At 40.4% G+C, this 18,564-nt stretch overlaps 1 protein-coding gene across 5 annotated transcripts in view; it reads left to right on the top strand.

The window, feature by feature from the left end:
• Positions 1-231: 231 nt before the first annotated feature.
• Positions 232-18,564, top strand: part of Zfr (zinc finger RNA binding protein) — a 66,291-nt gene continuing 47,958 nt past the window's right edge. For 2 of the 5 annotated variants that reach the window (XM_041631019.1, XM_041631017.1), the window contains exons 1-3: positions 232-437; positions 727-826; positions 18,472-18,495. In XM_041631019.1, coding sequence (XP_041486953.1) covers positions 401-437; positions 727-826; positions 18,472-18,495 — 161 coding nt within the window. In that variant the 5' untranslated portion in view covers positions 232-400. The remainder of the gene's footprint in view (positions 438-726; positions 827-18,471; positions 18,496-18,564) is intronic. The other 3 variants (XM_041631020.1, XM_041631018.1, XM_041631021.1) reach the window with 2 other exon arrangements.

Genomic DNA, 18,564 nt, shown 5'->3' with positions numbered 1-18,564 from the left:
GGCGGCGAAAAGGCCAATAGACGTCACGCTCCTCGACTCCCCCGCGGCCGGGCGAGGCTCCCCTCCTCCGCCCTGTAGACGCCCCGCAGCGGCTGCGGGTCACCACCACTAGGGAGAAGATCGGGCCCGTGGTCCCGCGAGGGAGCCCCACACCCACAGCCCAGAAACCCGCTGCTCTGGGGCCCTGCGCCAGTTCGCTGGGGTGGGGGGGGGGGGTGGGGGGGTAGAAGGATGAGGGTGAGTTGGCCCGGGCCGTGAGGACTACATTTCCCAGGATGCAGCGCACTAGCGCGCTTGCGCAGTGCGGCCGGAGGCGGCGGTCTGTTCTCCGCTGAGAAGGAGTGGGGCTGAGGGAGGCAGCGGGTGAGAGTTCAGAGTTCAGCAGCAGCAGCCCGAGCCCATGATTCCCATATGCCCTGTAGTTTCTTTCACCTATGGTGAGTCTAATGTGGCCCGTGGAGGCCTCTGCCCTGCCCTTCTCCGGCCCCGGGCGGCGGGTAGGCGCGGGGGTTGGGGCCAGCTCCGGGGAGGAGGCGGCGGCCGCCACCCGGGCGTGCGAGTGAGTGAGGGAGTGCGGGGAGGGAGGTGGACGGCGGTGCGGCCGCGGCCTGGCCGGCCAGGGCGGCTTCTCACGGCCCTCTCTCTCTCCCCTGCCCTCCCTCGTCATCCCGACCCCTTCACGGCTGCCCTCCCGCCATGGGACCCGACTCTCCGTGCCCGCCGCAGTGCCCAGCCGGCTGGGGGAAGATGCCAAAATGGCGACCGGCAACTACTTTGGATTCACCCACAGCGGGGCGGCGGCGGCGGCGGCTGCGGCCCAGTATAGGTAACGGCTCCCCGCCCTCTCCCTCGCCTCTCCCTCCGCGCCCCGCGGTCCCTACCCCGCCGGCACTCGGGCCCCGCGGGCCGCTCCCGCCCCCGCCGCACCGCCCCAGCTCCCTGGCGCGGCCGGGCCCCGCACCCTCCCCGCTCCCGCCCACTCCCTGTCCCCTTCTCCCCCTCCCTCCCGCCGGGTCCTGCCGACGTCGGGGAGCGGCCCCCGAGGGGCGAGGGTGGGGGAGGAGTGACGACCGAGGGTTGGGGACGTGGAGGGCTGCTGGGGCCTCGGACGGCCCCGGAGGTAAAATGGCCTCCCGCGGCCTTGGAGCGGAGCCCAGCTGCCCGCCGCTGGCCCCTCGGCTTCCCCCGCCTCCGCCCTGCCAGCCCCCACCCCTTATCCTCCTCTGGCTCGGGGAACGGAGAGAGCGAGCGAAGGGGCCTCGCAGGGAGTCTCGGGCGCAGCGGCCTCTGTCGCGACGCCCCCGGAGCCCAGATAACGTGTCTTTGTGGGCACCTTTACTAGGTCCCGAGTCCCCGACCCTTTTCCCCCACCAGTCCCTCAGAGTGACTGCCCGTTTGCCAGCGTCACTGCATCCATCCCCATGCCCTGTGGTTTTCTTGCTCGGAGAGGATGGTAATATTCCAACCACCTGTGAATTGTTTAGCTGCGAGACTGGGAAAGGTGGGCGAAGTTTCTAGCGCAGAGCCTTTTTCGCCATTGAGTACGGTGCTAGGTGGAGCAGCGAGTCTCTTTTCGGGTCTTTCTCTCCCCCCCCTCCCCCTCCCCGTCGGGGAAAAGAAAATACGAGGACTTTGTACTGAGTCATTGTAATGCACGGAATGAAGCCTCTGCCTTCAGATAGCTGTCACTGCAAAAGTAGCTGCAATTTTTGTACATCTTTATCGCAGAAACAAAGACAAAACGATGCGTTTATTGTACTTTGCCAGGATCGAAGTAAGACAGTCTCTTGGTTCAAGCCATAAGCGCCCAGCTCTTGAGTATTGTCTTTCTGCGTGTATTACATTGCGTATCTTAGATATTAGATTCATCCTGGTTAAACTCAGGTAGTTTTTCATCTCATATGCCTTAGGCGAGTTGTGTATTTAAAAGGGGCGCGTTGGAAAAAACAAAATTTGAATAGCAATATCATCTTGATTTGGGGGACATGTAATGGGGTGCTGGTTAATATTTGGGGGCTGAAAGTTCTAAAGGAGAAAAAAGTTACCTGATTTAATGGAATCTTAAAATACAATTTACTGCAAGAAATGCTATTTTGTATATTGCCGAAAAAGAAGACTCTCTGCCAATCCATAGACATAATGCCCCCATTGAATTTTTTTTATCTGAAGAGGTGTTAAAATTTGTAAGTGTATTATATTGCTGACATTGGTATTTTTCTGATTGTTGAAAGCCTTAATATTTTGTGGCATTTTACAAGTCTTTTTCTTGAGGCCTGTGTTGAGAAAAAGGACTGAAATTATATTGTCAGAGCAAAATCTTGGTACATTTCAGACATTAACATGTCATTTGTTTTATAAGTTCAAGCAAAGTTTCAAAAAAATCTTTTTTGGCCAGGCGATGGTGGCGCACGCCTTTAATCCTAGCACTTGGGAGGCAGGGGCAGGCAGATCTCTGTGAGTTCGAGGCCATCATGGTCTACAAGAGCTAGTTCCAGGACAGGTTCCAAAACTAGAGAAACCCTGTCTCGAAAAACCAAAAAAAAAAAAAAAAAAAATCTTTTTTGAAGGAAGAGGACATAGTGAAGACAATTTATTTTTTCAGGAAATGAGAAAGCTAATGGCATCGGTGGCTGTAAACCTACTACTAGCGAACAAGTACCGTGTGTACTAGAAGATGCTGTGTTTGACCATTAAAATGTTTTGTGCATTTTGTACAGTATTTTTCTGTTTTCTTAGTATCCACTGAATGACGTATTTGCATTATTAATTGTTGACATATTGAAATTGATGAATTGGTTGCAGTTTTTGGGGTTTTTTTTTTAAGTGCAGGATTATAGATGTAAAAAAATTTGAATCCAATCAATATTGTGTGAATATTTAATCCCAGCTTGAACAAAATAATATTCCAGTTTGTTGAATTGTTTTGATAATGTATGTATGTCTGAAAAGACTGGTCTTGATGTTAACTATACATAGATCACCAAACTCATTGTTAAGACTCATTGCCTTTTACATAGGCAAATGTGAAAGTTACTGGTATTTTAAAAAACAAGAATTCATATTCAATAATCTTAATGTTTTGAGGAAGATGAGTAAATACAATTAATACCAGCAATGTTAATTCTGGCTAGTTAATTCCTAAAGTTATAATGGAACTTTAGGAAGTGAAAGAATTTAGTTTTAGTTTGCATGTATATGTTTCTTAATTTGAAAGGTCTCAAAACTCTGGGGACTCTTTAAAGTCTTTTACATGTGAATGGACTGTTTGATAACATTGAGTATAGGTAATTCAGAGTGAACTTCTGAAATGTCAGTTCTGGTCTTAGCTTTTTTAGTCACGGCTATATGTAATCTATTTGACTAAATTTACCTTAGATTTATCCTTCATGCTGGAAATGAAACCTGTGTCTTTCATGCTGCTTGGCAGTTTGCTCTACCAGGAAACTACATCCCCAGCCTTAGCTTTGATATTTGTTAATGATATACTAAAGAGTTAGTTTGGTGTGTTGTAAAGAGATTAAGTGAGTTCCAAATAGCTTTTAGATTGTTTTCATTTATGATAATTCATATTATACACTTCTTTTTCTTTTTTTTTTTTTTTTCTTCAAGGCAGGGTTTCTCTGTAGCTTTGGTTCCTGTCCTGGAACTAGCTCTTGTAGACCAGGCTGGCCTTTAACTCCCAGAGATCCGCCTGCCTCTGCCTCACGAGTTCTGGGATTAAAGGCATGCGCCACCACTGCCCGGCTCATGTTAAACATTTCTGTGTTGAGCATTTATTCAGTCTTTGTGCTGCAAAGTCTCAGTTTCTATTTTTTTTTCCCTGTTGTGTGTATTTTTTAAGGACAGGTAGCCCTAACAATGACATGTCTTTTGAAGATTTACTTCCTGTTAGAAAAAAATTTTGAATTTGTGTGTGTTTATGTATTTCTGATAAGATGTTTAATTTATGGGTGGAGGCACAAGACTAGGCGGGTTCTCCCATGGAAAATAACTAAGATGGCTTCATGACAGAAAGTGAGCTTAGTTGAGAATTCTTGTGTTGAGAAGGTACACTGTTAGACATGCTAAACTTAAAAGGGGGCTGGAGAGAAGGCTCGGTAGAAGAGCAGCATCTGTTCTTCCAGAGGACCCAGGTTCAATTCCTAGTACCCACATGACAGCTCAAAACTCTTAACTACAGTTCAGGGAGATCTGACATCATCACACAATTATACATGCAGGCAAAACATCAATGCACATAAAATAAATTAAAAAAAAATAAGCCGGGGTGTGGTGGAACACACCATTAATCCCTGTACTTGGAGGGAAGAGGCAGTAGATCTCTGTCTTCAAGACCAGCCCGTTCTATATAATGAGTTCCAGAATAGCTAAGACTACATAGAGAAAAACCTGTCTTGAAAAATGAACAAGCAAACAAACAAAAACTTAAAAAATTTTGAAAAACCTTAGGGAGGATTACTGTTTGAGGAAACATTCAAAACAAACGCCACACTCTTAAACATATATAGCATAAATCTATATGTGCATGCACACACAAACACATATATATTCACACACACCATGTAGACCATGTTGACCTCAAGCTCAACTTGGAACTCTAGGTTTTGCTTCCATTTTCCAAGTGTTGGGATTATAGGCATTGCTGCCAATGCAAGATGATTCTCCTATTTTTATTTTTATTTTTTTTTTGAGGCAGGGTCTCACATATCTCAAGCTAATCTTGAGCTTAACTGTGTAGAGAAACATAACCTTAAATTTTTGATCCTCCTGCCTTAACCAGCAGTATGCTTCTATTAGTCACACCCACCTTATCCCGCTAGCCTCTTTTTCATTTGCTTTTTGTTTATTATTGAATATTGTCTGTGTGGGTGTATGTGCATGTCCAGTTAAGTGTGTGTCCAGCACACATGTGGAGATGAGATTTCAACTTTTAGTAGTTCATTCTCTTCCTCCATCATGTATTTTGGTCACCAGACTTGGGTTATCAGACTTGTGAATCAAGTGCTTTAACCTGCTGAGCTGTCTTGCTAACTCTCAGATAATTCTTAATGGGGGGAGGGTCCTAATGTTCTCATAACAAAAATCTTTCTTTCACCCTCTTTTTTTTCTTTCTTGGAACTCAATTTGTAGGCCAGGCTGGCCTCAAATTCACAGTGATCTGCCTGCCTCTGCCTCCTGAGTGCTGGGATTGATTAAAGGCATGCACCACCACTCCAGCAGTACTTGAGTTTTTAAAGGGGTTACAACATTTACAAATGTGTAATAAAATTATTATAGAGTAATTTCTGTTCTCCAGTGAACAGAAAAATAACCTTTTCTTTTAGTATTTTAAGCAGCCATTTTCTTGTCACTTACTCTTGAGAAAAATCTTGAACATTTCTTGTCATTTCATATTTAGTTTCTTCTCTGGGTAACTTAAATCTTTAGCTGGTACTTAACCTAGTTATATTTCTTAAGATGTAGCTTTAGGTATCATTGATATCTGAATGTTAACTGTACCTTCAATAAAGTTTGCTATTTAAAGTAATCATTTGGCAACATTTTTACCATTCTTATCAGTAATAATTGACTCCAGACAATATAAAGGTTGTGTAATCAAAGTAATGCAAAGTAATCATTCCCCTTCTTAGCCTCTTACAGACCTCCTGCTTCAGTCTCCCAACTGCTAACATTCTATGCTTGCTTGGTGAGCATTTTAAGAATCTGCTAGTCAAAAGAAGGCATCTCATATAACTGTTTTGAGGTTTCTTTTGCATATGTGTTTCTAAATGATAACTTATTACTACAATAATTTGGGCAGGCAAAAGCGATCACCTTGAATGGGTTGATTTGCCAGTTTAGTTTAGGTTTTTTATTTTTTTATACTTTGTATTTGTATAGAGTTAATAGTACTGTCTTAAAAGTAACACTAGTAGGGTATACAGACTAATTACTAATGTGAGAAGGGAAAGAGAGAGAGAGAAGACTAACTAGGTAAAAATGTTTTGAAACCACTCATAGAGATGGAAATTTACTGGTGGTTAATTTTTTTTCAGCTTCCATGTATTCTCCCGTTGCCGAATCAGAGACTCTAGGGTGCATATATTAAATGTATAAAATCTGAAATAATGACCCCCCCCCCAAAAAAAAAGGATAGTTGCTATTAGACTTCTGGTATTTCCTGTATATTTTACTAATAGCCAAGGAGTAGGTTGAAAGGACTGAAGGAAGTATAGCTTGGTAAGTTTTGTTTGTTTGTTTGCTTGGTTGGTTTTTCGAGACAGGGTTTCTCTATAGCTTTGATGCCTCTCCTGGAACTAGCTCTTGTAGACTAGACTGTCCTTGAACTCACAGAGATCTGCCTACCTCTGCCTCCTGAGTGCTGGGATTAATGTTGGCCACCACTGTCTGGCACTTGCTAAGTTTTTTGTTTTTTGTTTTTGCATGGCATGTTCAAGGCCTAGAATTTAATCACTAGTACTACTCTAAAGAGGGTTGGAGGATTGTAGAATGAGGCAAAATAACCCTGTATAGAATGTTGAAGTGATAGGTAGATTTGACTTTATGGTGGTACATGGTCTCAGAAAGATTTGAATTGGAAACTAGTTAGCCTTAAATTTGAACCTCAGCTCCATTTCTTTAGTCTGTTAGCCAAGTCACTAACTTCTCTGAGATTTTATTTCTTTGGCCACCTTTTCTCAAGGTGAAGATTAAATACAACATTTCCTAGCATAGAGCATGGTTCTTAGAAAGTTGCCTACCAATACTATAGGAGCGCATACATTTTTAAAGAACTTACAATTTATGTCTGTCATATGCTAACTATAAAATAGATGTTGGTATCAATGGTAGATCTCAGTTTCAGTTCAGTAGGGAAGGAAGAAAAACACAGAAATGAAACCCAGTAAGAGTCCATTGAATTTTCTGTACTAAATCATACAAAAATTGACTTTCAAAAAAAAAATTGAAGCCAGGCCGTGGTGGCGCACGCCTTTAATCCCAGCACTCGGGAGGCAGAGGCAGGCGGATCTCTGTGAGTTCGAGACCAGCCTGGTCTACAGAGCTAGTTCCAGGACAGGCTCCAAAGCCACAGAGAAACCCTGTCTCGAAAAACCAAAAAAAAAAAAAAAAAATTGAGTTTCATGAGTTGGATATGGTGGTGGTGTATACTTGTGATCCCAGAATTTTAGCTATTCTGAGTAAATTCAAAGCAAACCTGTTCTACAAAGGGAGATCCTGTCTCAATAATCAAAACAAATTAGCATTCCTTTTGTAGCAGTGTTGAATTAAGTTACTAATTTCAAATAACTTTTTTTTTTTTTTTTAATTTTCGAGACAGGGTTTCTCCAAAGCTTTGGTTCCTGTACTGGAACTAGCTCTTGTAGACCAGCTGGCCTCAAACTCACAGAGATCTGCCTGCCTCTGCCTCCCGAGTGCTGGGATTAAAGGCGTGCGCCACCACCGCCCGGCCAAATAACTCTTGTTTACTTAAATCAGTGTTCCACAACTAAGTCCCCAGCCTTACCCATGTTTATATAGAGCCCAAAACTGACTAGAAGTAAAAGCAATGAAATCTACAAGACACATTAAGGGAAAAGAGCAAAAGCATAGTCCTAAAAAGAGATTATATTAATGAAGTTTTTAAATATCCAAGCCATTAACTCTAATATACTTATTATAATGAGATTTTTGAAATCTCAAGTTTTTTACGGTAATCTTTTTGTGTGTTTGTTTTTTGCTTTTGTTTTTCAAGACAGGATTTTTTTTTTTTTTTTTTTTTTTTTTTTTTTTTTTTGTAGCTTTGGAGCCTTTCCTGGAGCTTGCTCTGTAGACCAGGCTGAAAAAGATTCACCTGTCTCTGCCTCCTGGGTATGCTACCATGCACCCGGTTGATAAAGGAATCTTAATGGTTGTAGTGAAACAAGGATTATCCTTAAAGTGTTAGAACATCTTGTAAGAAATAATTAGTATTTAGAAAAATAAAAGGATAGATTATTAGATTAAGACTTTATAGAGATAGTGCTATGCTTATCAATAGTTGAGCTAGAATGTAGAGAGTATAGAATGTTTAAAGGTATGGGTTTATTTTTTCCATAGTCAGCTACATTATTACTTAGAATTGCAAAAACTGATAGTGTTAGAATGACCTAGATAATGTACTTAGTAAAGGTTGAAGGGTCAACACAGTCCATATCCATTGTTTGTGGCACCACTCTGTTAGGGCACAGGATTAAGGTCGTTTTTCAAAGGTAGCATCATTTAATGTTTGATAAAGCCTAGTGAAGTGTAGCTCTTAATACATAAAAATCAAGGTAATAAAATAAACATGTGCTTGTTTGTTTGTTTTAATATCTGTGTGTTAAAAGAAATTTGAAGGCTATAATTCACCAGACTCTGGTGGTGCATTCCTTTAATCCCAGTACTCGGGAGGCAGAGGCAGGCTGATCTCTGTGACTTCAAGGCCAGCCTGGTCTACAAGAGCTAGTTCCAGGACAACCAGGGCTATAATTCATGTGATATTGGTACTTGATTTTTAGAGCTTGTGCTCTCAAAGAATTTATACTTGTGGGGCTCACTATGGTAACAGTCATTGACTTTTTATGTGTACTGTCATTAATGTGTGAGTGGAGTATGTGTGTGTATAGCAGCGCCAAATCTGGGTTCTTTTGAAGAGTGAGCATCAGGTGCTCTTAATGGATGAGCAATCTCTCCACTTGACTTTTCATGAAATAGCAAAATAGGAAATTGGAGGATCTGACTAAAAGTATTACTGTATTTGGAAACAGTTACATTCTGTGATCCGGGGTGACCTGGCACTCATTAAGTAGTCCAGCTACTTTCCAACTTAAGATAAACCTGCTGCCTCAACCTTCAAAATGCTTACTGGTGTAAGACAACATTCCTAGCTTTAAAAAAGGTTCAGACACCAGAGTTCAGCTCTCAGGACCCATATTAGCTGGCTCACAACTACCTATAAGTCCAGCTCCAAGGAATACAACACTCTATTCTGGCTTCCTAGGTATCCATCCATACATAACTGGTGTGTGTGTGCGTGCACACACACACACACACACACACATACACATACATACAAGTGAGTAAATAAAACAGGGCTGGAGAGATGGCTCAGCAGTTAAATGTACTTACAGAGGACCTGAGATCAGTTCCTAGCAACCACATAGTAGTGGTTTAGAACTATGCCAAACTCCAGTTTCAGGGATCCAACATTCTTTTCTGACCTTCTCAGGCACCAGGCATGAATGTGGTGCAAAGACATAGATGCAGACAAAAATACCCATTCTCTTAAAATCTTTAAATTTAAGTCTTAAAAAATATTTTTAAATACTTTTTGGTTGAGCAGTGATGGTGCATGTCTTTAATCCTAGCATTCAGGAGGCAGAGGTAGGCATATCCCAGAGTCTTAGGGAGTTTTAGGGCAGTCAAAGCTACACAGAGCCTTGTCTCAAACAAACAAACCTTTTAAAAACCATTGAAACATATGTAAAAGAAAACTTCACATATGATAGTTTGGTAACGTATAAAAATAGGCAAACTTGTGTAGCCCTCAAACAGAATACTATCAGTATTCCAGGAGCAGTGTAAATCTGGTTATTAGCCTCATGTTTGGTGATCCACTGCTAAAGCAAACTATGTATACAACCAGAGAAGTGGTGCCTGGCATGTAAACATGTCTTGAATGAATAAATAACAAAAAAAGATGTTACAAACTTGAAACATTTGATAGAACCAGAGGAAGACATAGTCTGAACTCTCCTTTCACCTGTAGGAATTGAACTTGGATGGTCAGACTCCAGTAACAAGGACCTGCATCCACTGAGCCACCTCTCTGCCTGATGGAGGCTTTTTATCATCTCTGAATGGTTTTGCTTTGTTTTTTGAGGCAGTATCTTGATAATGTAACTTCCCAAACCAGCTTGGAACTCAGTGTCCAATGCTGGCCCTGAATTAGCCACTTGAGTACTGAGGATTGCAGAGTGCATGGCCATACCCATCTTCATCTGATTTTCTTTAATTTTTATTTTAATCTTGTGGCTTTTTGAGACAAGGTCTCTATGTAGTCCTGGCTATCCTGAAGCTCAATACCTAGACCTTGCTGGCCATTCACAGGGATCTTCCTGTTTCTGCCCCTTAGTACTGGGATTAAAAATGTATATCACCATGCCCAGCCATCTAATTTTTTAAATAATGTCTTTTGAAAAGTTACATATTATTATTATTTGTGCACGTGTGGATGTCGACAGTCTTAATGGAAGTCAGTTCTTCTCTTCCAGGGTTAGAACTCAGGCTTGCAGGTCTGGTGGAGTACCTTTATGCACTGTGTTGTCTTGCCTGACCCTATTCAATTATTTTTGATCCATCTCTTTTTATTCTTTGATCTTAGATTTGATACTCCTTTATTTCTTTAAATGTAGTTATTATTCAACCAACTCCTGTTCATCATATCTTATTTCTTTATGGTAATTTTGATCTGTATAATTTGTTTTTGAGGTTTTCTGTTTGCATTTGCAACATCTCTGCAAAGGGAAATAGTTTGTAGCCCGTAAAATAAAGTCAATGCAAGATTCTGTTAAGATAGCTTACTGGTTGTTTAGATCTTGGTCATAAGTAATTTCCAAGGGGTTGTCTTATAAAGGTTTTTGTTTTCTTTACCCAGAGTTAGGACTAAGACAGGAAAAGTTTTTTTTACAGTTCTCCCTTCAAAGAGAGTGGTGAGGCACACCAGTGCTTTGAGGAAGAGACCAGATCTCTGGGAGTTCAAGGCTGTCCCAGTCTACATAGTGATCAGTTCCAGGCCCGTAATAAGACCCTGTCCAAAAAAAAAAAAAAAAAAAAAGAGCTTTCTAATTATTTCATGTCTCTGCAGTACAGAAAATGTTATTTGTACAGCATTTGCCACAAACACATAGATATGAACAACAACAACCCTGGAGATTTGGAGCCCTGGTGAGGCTAGAAGTTAACAGTCTTTGATTTCTAACTGTTCGTGAACTGCCATTCTCTAAGAACTAGCATGGTAGAAAGTGTGGTAGGCTTGTGTGACCACTTGTTAGCTGGTGTTAAATGCTGCTCATTGCCGGGCGGTGGTGGCGCACGCCTTTAATCCCAGCCCTCGGGAGGCAGAGGCAGGCGGATCTCTGTGAGTTCGAGACCAGCCTGGTCTACAAGAGCTAGTTCCAGGACAGGCTCCAAAACCACAGAGAAACCCTGTCTCGAAAAACCAAAAAAATAAAAAATAAAATAAATAAATAAATGCTGCTCATTGATAGGTAGATGTTTCTGTTTAGTTTGGGTTTTGGTTTTTGTTTTGTTTTTTTTTTTTTTTTTGCCTATTTTTTGGTGTTGGTTGATTTTGTTTTTTAAGCAAAATTCTCTGGAAGGAAACAGTACATTGATTTGTATTTTGTATGCAGGTCTTTACCTCCTTGAAGAATGATAATTTGAAGATCTGTCTGCTACCTTGAGTAGTATGGTTTCAGACTCCGGAGTACAGTAGATAGAATCAGAATAGCCTAGTATGCTTACAGCTTGTAGCACTGAAATTTCCTTTCCTTTCTCTACAGCATGTTTACTTATTTGACAAAAATAATGCTTTGTAAAGTATTTTGTCTCCATGTTTAGATACCTTTTTTGGTTTTTTGAGACAGGGTTTCTTTGTAGCTTTGGGGCCTGTAGTGGAAGTAGCTCTGTAGACCAGGCTGTCCTCGAATTTATAGAGATCCTCCTGCCTCTGCCTCCTGAGTGCTGCTATTAAAGGTGTGCACCACCATTGCCCAGCCTAGATATCTTATGTGTTGGTACAATTTCTAGTTATTTTCCATATATTTTTATGGCTGAATACTAAACCCTCATTTGCTTTTGCTGCTTTGAAAATTGTAACAAAGTGTTTTATTCCTGTGTTTTTTCTCTTTTAAAGGTTATTTGACTTTGGGGATCCCTTAAGATTCATGTGAATTTTAAAATGGATTTCTCAATTTCTACAAAAAGTCTTTGGAATTTTGATAAGTATCACACTGAATAATCTATAAATCCCTTAATTTGTTCCAACTTGAATATGTGAGTTATTTAAGTTGTTTCATGCAATATTTTTTTTACCTTCCCCAACTCCTCTCAGATCTCCCACCGACATCATCTCCCCACTTCTCTCTTCTCTTAATCAAATAATAAAATAACAAGTCGGGCAGTGATGGCACATGCCTTTAATCCCGACTGACTCTCTATGAGCTCAAGGCCTACCTGGTCTACAGAGTGACCGGGCAGTGGTGGTGCACGCCTTTAATCCCAGCACTCGGGAGGCAGAGACAGGCGGATCCCTGTGAGTTTGAGGCCAGCCTGTCTGGTCTACAGAGCAAGTTCCAGGACAGCCAGGACTGCACACACAGAAGCTCTGTCTATGAATGAATGAATGAATGAATGATCTTGAAGCATTGTGCTTTTCCTCTTTCCATATATTCTTAACCCTCTTGTACTATGGTTTTTACTAGTGTTGTGTTCTCTGGTTTGTCTTCTGTAAGTTAGGTCTATTCTAGAACTTTTAAAACAACAAAAACTTGCCTTATTCTAACTGTAAGAAGTTACTATGGAGCCAGATACCAAGCTATGATTCTAAATCCTACTAGGAGCTATTTGCATTTACTATTTTTTTCTAGAACTCTTTCTAGTTAGATATTGAACTTCTTTTTCTTCCATATTTTTATTTTTATGTATATTCCTCTTGTACACTTAGTCCTGTACACTTAATGGAAAAATCTACCTACTCTAAAGTTAAGGTGAATTTTTTTTCGATTGTACTTTCTATCCAACTATAAGATCTTCTTATGGTTCGGGATCATACCTTTGTTGTTAATTGCCATGCCTATCATTTGTTTTTTTTATGACAGAGTTGGTAGGCCTCAAACTTACTATGTAGTCAAGGATGGCTTTGAACTACTAATGGTCTTGCCTCTTCCTCTTAACTAGGATTATAGGCATGTGTCACCAGACCTAGTGATTATATCTTAGTATTTCTGTTTCTTGTCTTCATCTTTCTGTCAGAGGTTTCGTACTTTGCTTGACCTTACCCTGATTTCTGGCCTGCTGCATAGCTGTAGACCTGGGTTTTTTCCATGGTTTGCAGAATTTCTTATCTTTGTTTATTTTTTGTTTTGTCTGGGTACATATATAATAGTAAAAGTTGACCTCAGATGTCTTTAAAAAGTACTTATTCTCCATAGTTAAGCTGGGCACAGACTTCTGCACAATAACTATTTTCTCTTGAATTTTGAAGATATCACTCTCCTGTCTATGTCCCACTAGTATCTGATTTTTTTTATATCTAATTTTTTTTTATTGTAACATTCTTTTCCTCTCTGGAAAATTGAAGAACTTCTTTTGTGTTGAAAAATTGAAAAATGTCTCCAAGTTGGTTCTTTGGTTGAATTTGAAAATATGATTTCCTTTAATAGTAGAAATTTTTCTTAATTTCATTTAATTTTTTTTCTAGAATTCTTTCTAGTTAGATATTGAACTTTTCTTTCTTTCATATTTTTATTTTTATGTATATTCTTTAGGCTCATCTCCTGACTAGTAGTATAAAGTTCTTGTTTTATGACACAAATTAGGGGTTTTGAAAATTGTGTGACTTTGATGTATTTATTTCTTGCAGTGACAGAGTTAACTTGCTTTGCAGTTAAGAATACGCTTTCTTTAAATACCTGATAATTGCCTATAACCCTTCAGTTTTTTTGTTTGTTTTTTGAAGAAAGCAGCAAGACTGCCTGAAAAATCTTACTTTGAGACAGGGCCTTACAATGTAGCACCGACTTGTCTGTTACTTTGTAGATGAGAATCACCTAAAATTCTCAGAGCAAAGAGGTCCTCTTGTCTCTGCCTCCCAAGTACTGGGATTTAACTCAGGTGCCACCATGAACACCCCAACTAACTATTTCAAGGCTTCTAGCTAAGTTTTTGATACGCAGGTAGGAAACTGGTCATTATCTTCGAGGGTAAATCTAAGAATGTGGAGTAATTTTACAATTTAACCTTAATCATTCTCTAGATACTTTATTTTGCTTTTTTAATCTTTTGAGAGAGTCTGATCTCGCTGAGGCTAGTCTAGAAGCGTCTACCTCCCAAGTACTAGCTTCACAGGTCTACACCACCATGCCTGGTTTCTTTTCTGTTTTTTTTTTTTTTTTTTTTTTTCGAGACAGGGTTTCTCTGTGGTTTTGGAGCCTATCCTGGAACTAGCTCTTGTAGACCAGGCTGGTCTCGAACTCACAGAGATCCGCCTGCCTCTGCCTCCCGAGTGCTGGGATTAAAGGCGTGCGCCACCACCGCCCGGCCCTCTTTTCTGTTTTTGACATTGAAGGAAATAGCATGTTCAACTCTTGAAGCCAGCCTGCCTGCCTGCCTGCCTGCCTTCTTTCCTTCCTTCCTTCCTTCCTTCCTTCCTTCCTTCCTTCCTCTCACTGAGATCCATCTGCCTCTGCCTCCCAAATGTTTTTTTTTTTTAAAGATTTATTTATTATGTATACAGTGTTCTGTCTGTATGTTTGCTTGCTGGCCAGAAGAGGGCACCAGATCTCACTACAGATGGCTGTGAGCCACCATGTGGTTGCTGGGAATTGAACTCAGGACCTCTGGAAGAGCAGTGAGTGCTCTTAACCTCTGAGCCATCTCTCCAGCCCCCAAATGTTTTTTTTTGTTCTCTTTTCCTTTAATTAATTTTTATTTTATTTTATTTGTTTGGGTGTTTTGCCTGCATCTATGTATGTGTACCACTTGTGTGACTAGTGCCCTCCAAGGCCAGAAGAAGGCATCAGATCCCTTGAGTTACAGATAGTTATAATCTGCCATGTAGATGATGCTCGGAATAAAACCCATGGAAGAGTAACAAGTGCTCTCTTAACTGCTGAGCCGTCTCTCCAGCCTCTCTATTTTTTTTTAATATTTTATTTATTTATTATGTATACAATACTCTGTGTGTATGCCTGCAGGCCAGAAGAGGGCACCAGACCCCATTACAGATGGTTGTGAGCCACCATGTGGTTGCTGGGAATTGAACTCAGGACCTTTGGAAGAACAGGCAATGCTCTTAACCTCTGAGCCATCTCTCCAGCCCTCCAGCCTCTTTTGTATTAAACTTTCTTACACATGCTGTTATTAATGTTGCAGGGGGGGGGTGTTGTTTGTTTTTGAAGGGGAATGTTGAGACAAGGTCTCTGGCTGTCCTGGGGCTTGCTATGTAGACCAGGCTAGACTCAAACTTAGAGATCTGCTCGCTACTACCTCCTATGGGCTGATGTTAAAGGCATGATCCACCATACACAGCTTACATTTTGTGATTTTCAATTTAGTTTCTCTCCATTTAAAGCTGACTAGATTCTATTTATTATTCACAAATATTACTACTCAAAAGCACTTGTCTTTACAGATTGAAGTCAGTGAAATTTTACATTGTATGCAGGGAGGTGACACCTTTTATTTTACTATTATAAAATAGGCAAATCCCCTTGATTTTTAACTTGATATTTTGCACTTGGTATTGACTTAAACCATCCTTCCTGCAATCAGATCCCCAGTGCTAGGGGTCAAATGCAGGGCCTCTCTCAATACTAGACTTCACCCTGGCCTTTAACCTGAATTTTGAAAGTAAACTTATTCTCCCCTATGTATTTGATTGCTAGTTTGGTCACTGTATCATAACGTCTTACAGGGGAAGGCATGTTTGAAATTGAAAGAATTATCTGGATGGCTTCTAAGTAATAGTCTTTAATTTGAATGAAAATCAGTTTGGCTACTCTAGGAATTGGGACTACCTAATGTTTTTGGCAGAAGTTATGTTTCCCGGGCCTGGCAAATATAGCTCAGTTGATGAGAGTACTTGCCCTGTGGGAAGCACTTCAGTTGGATTTCCCATCACATATGGACTAGGGGTGATGATGAAAACCTCTGATCCTTCACTCCAAAGACTGAAACAGGAGAATGAGGACGTCAAGGTCTTTCTCAGCTGTATGGTAAATGTAAAGTCAGTCTGGGATCCAGGGCCTGTTTCAAAACAGCAACAGAAAGAAGTTCCAGTTCAGGTGATGATAGGGACCTGGCTGTATGAAACAGAACTGCGTTAGGAAGCCCTGGAAATGAATGTGTGTATATTTGTATATACATATACATTTGCTTACTGCCCTGGCATCATTTTTATAAGGTGCTTAAGAATGATGACTTTGTAATTTGTTGTTCAGACCAAGACACTTTGGAAGAGTGACAGAAATAATATGAATAATTCCACTAAGACAGTGGGCATAAACCAGAGCATATGGTCTTCCTCCCTTAGTTATGCCTTTTTAAGGGTTAGGATCAGGCAGTTTCAGTCAAATTGTCTACCTAGTTGATTGTTTCCACTATGTCTCCACCTATTTTTTTGTCCTGTAGAACATCTTTTGGGGCCAAGAAATGTGGGCCTCTACTGAAAAGGAATTAATAATGGGATTAATAGAAACAATTACAGTTGACTGTGTATGTGCAGGCTCTGCATCATGGATAAAGAATGAATAATTGTGCCTGTATTAATGAGCATTATAAGTTTTTCTCATCCATTATTTCCTAACTGTGGTTATTTATATGACATTTCAATTATACTAGTATAAATAATATGGACATGAGATTTACAGTTTAGGGTATGATGTATTAAGATTATATGCAAATACTGTGCCAGTTTAGAAACATAACAAATTTTTGTTTGGGTAAGGATTCCTTTGGTGTGGGACTTTGCGTGTGCCAAGTAAGAAGCTCTACCACTAAGCTTACTGTGCCCTTTAAGCAAGGAATTGAGCGTCATTGGATTTTGTTACTTATTATTTATCTTATTTTAAAAATAAGTCTCCTACAGATGTCAAAGAGTAATTATATAAGAATCCAAGACTATATCTGAATTTTAACATAACCAAAGTCCTTAGACAATGTTGTCTGTATATGTGAAATCAAATCTTTTTTTTTTTTTTCTAGACAGGGTTTCTCTGGTTTTTTGGAGCCTGTCCTGAAACTAGCTCTTGTAGACCAGGCTGGTCTTGAACTCACAGAGATCTGCCTGCCTCTGCCTCCCGAGTGCTGGGATTAAAGGCGTGCGCCACCACCGCCCGGCTTGAAATCAAATCTTTTTTTTTTTTAAGAATTTTTTTTATTTTATTTATTATTATGTATACAATATTCTGTCTGTGTGTATGTCTACAGGCCAGAAGAGGGCACCAGACCTCATTACAGATGGTTGTGAGCCACCATGTGGTTGCCGGGAATTAAACTCAGGACATTTGGAAGAGCAGGCAATGCTCTAAACCACTGAGCCATCTCTCCAGCCCCCTGAAATCAAATCTTAACTAGTTAAATGTTTAACACAATTTCATAGACCTGGTGTATTTTTATTTTAGTTTTTGGGACTACATCTCATGTAACCAAGGATGACCTTGAATATTTGATTCCTGCCTGCCAGTTCCCAAGTATTTGAATTACAGTTGCGTGTCTCCACACCAGTTTTATGGAATTCTGAGTCTTGAGTCCTGGGTTTTCAGAACATTAGATAAATAAGCACTGTTCCACCTGAGCTACATTTCCATCACACACACACAATTTACTGTTTGGGGGGGGGAGTTGTTTATTTTTTTTGTTTGTTTGTTTGTTTTTCGAGACAGTTTCTCTGTCTAACTGTCCTAACTATCCTGGAACTAGCTTTTGTAGACCAGGCTGACCTTGAACTCACAAAGATCCACCTGCCTCTGCCTCCTTAAAAAATGCTGGAATTAAAGGTGTGCGTCACCACTGCCTGCCTCCCTAAAACTTTATTTCTGTGTGTTGGGTGGGGTGTGCAGCACATATGCTTTAGCATATGTGAACTTCAAAGCACAATTTATGGTAATCTGTTTTCTAAAGAATGTCTGTTTGTGGGCCCTGGAGAGGATAAAAGTACAGGTGACCTGGATTATATATTACCAGAACCATAAACGTAGAAAGAACCATCTCCACAGAATTTCTTCTGACCTCCATACCCGCACATCTCTCTTGCTCGCCCTCCTTCCCTCTCCCTCTCTTTCTCTCTCACACAATTTTTATTTTTTTAGAGAAGGTCAAATTGAGGCTAGGAATATAGTTTATTAGTAGAACCTTTACTTAGCATGTGTGAAGCCCTAATTTTAATTCCCAGCACTGCAAAGTAGTAAATAATAGATGAATAAAAATTTTAAGTGTTACATAATCTATAATAAATGACATGTTATTTAGACAGGTTTCCCATTATAAAAATGTGAGCTTATCTTTCTTGTTCTTTGTCATTTATGCAGAAAGTGTTGGGTAGTCTTATATTAAAATATGGAAGCTTCAGCCAAGTAGAAATTAATAGTTTCTTTGGACTCTAAGTTTTTTGTTTCTGTTTTTTGTTTTTTGTTTTCTTTTTCATATTGGACTGAAATCTGGCACCCTGTAACTTCCATCTGTTGGTTCTAGTTCTGTTCTCTGGAGCAGCATGGAGTAAGTGTCTTCTTTTAGAAGACAGCTATCACCTTTCCTAGAATCTTCCATTTTTATATGAAATAAAAT

The sequence above is a fragment of the Microtus oregoni genome, unplaced genomic scaffold (assembly GCF_018167655.1).
Source record: "Microtus oregoni isolate MIOR12 unplaced genomic scaffold, Mior012 000036F_ref0000092, whole genome shotgun sequence".
In the NCBI taxonomy this organism is placed as follows: domain Eukaryota; kingdom Metazoa; phylum Chordata; class Mammalia; order Rodentia; family Cricetidae; genus Microtus; species Microtus oregoni.
The sequence above is the reverse complement of the archived record's forward strand: the minus strand, read 5'-3'. Positions and strand labels throughout refer to the sequence as shown.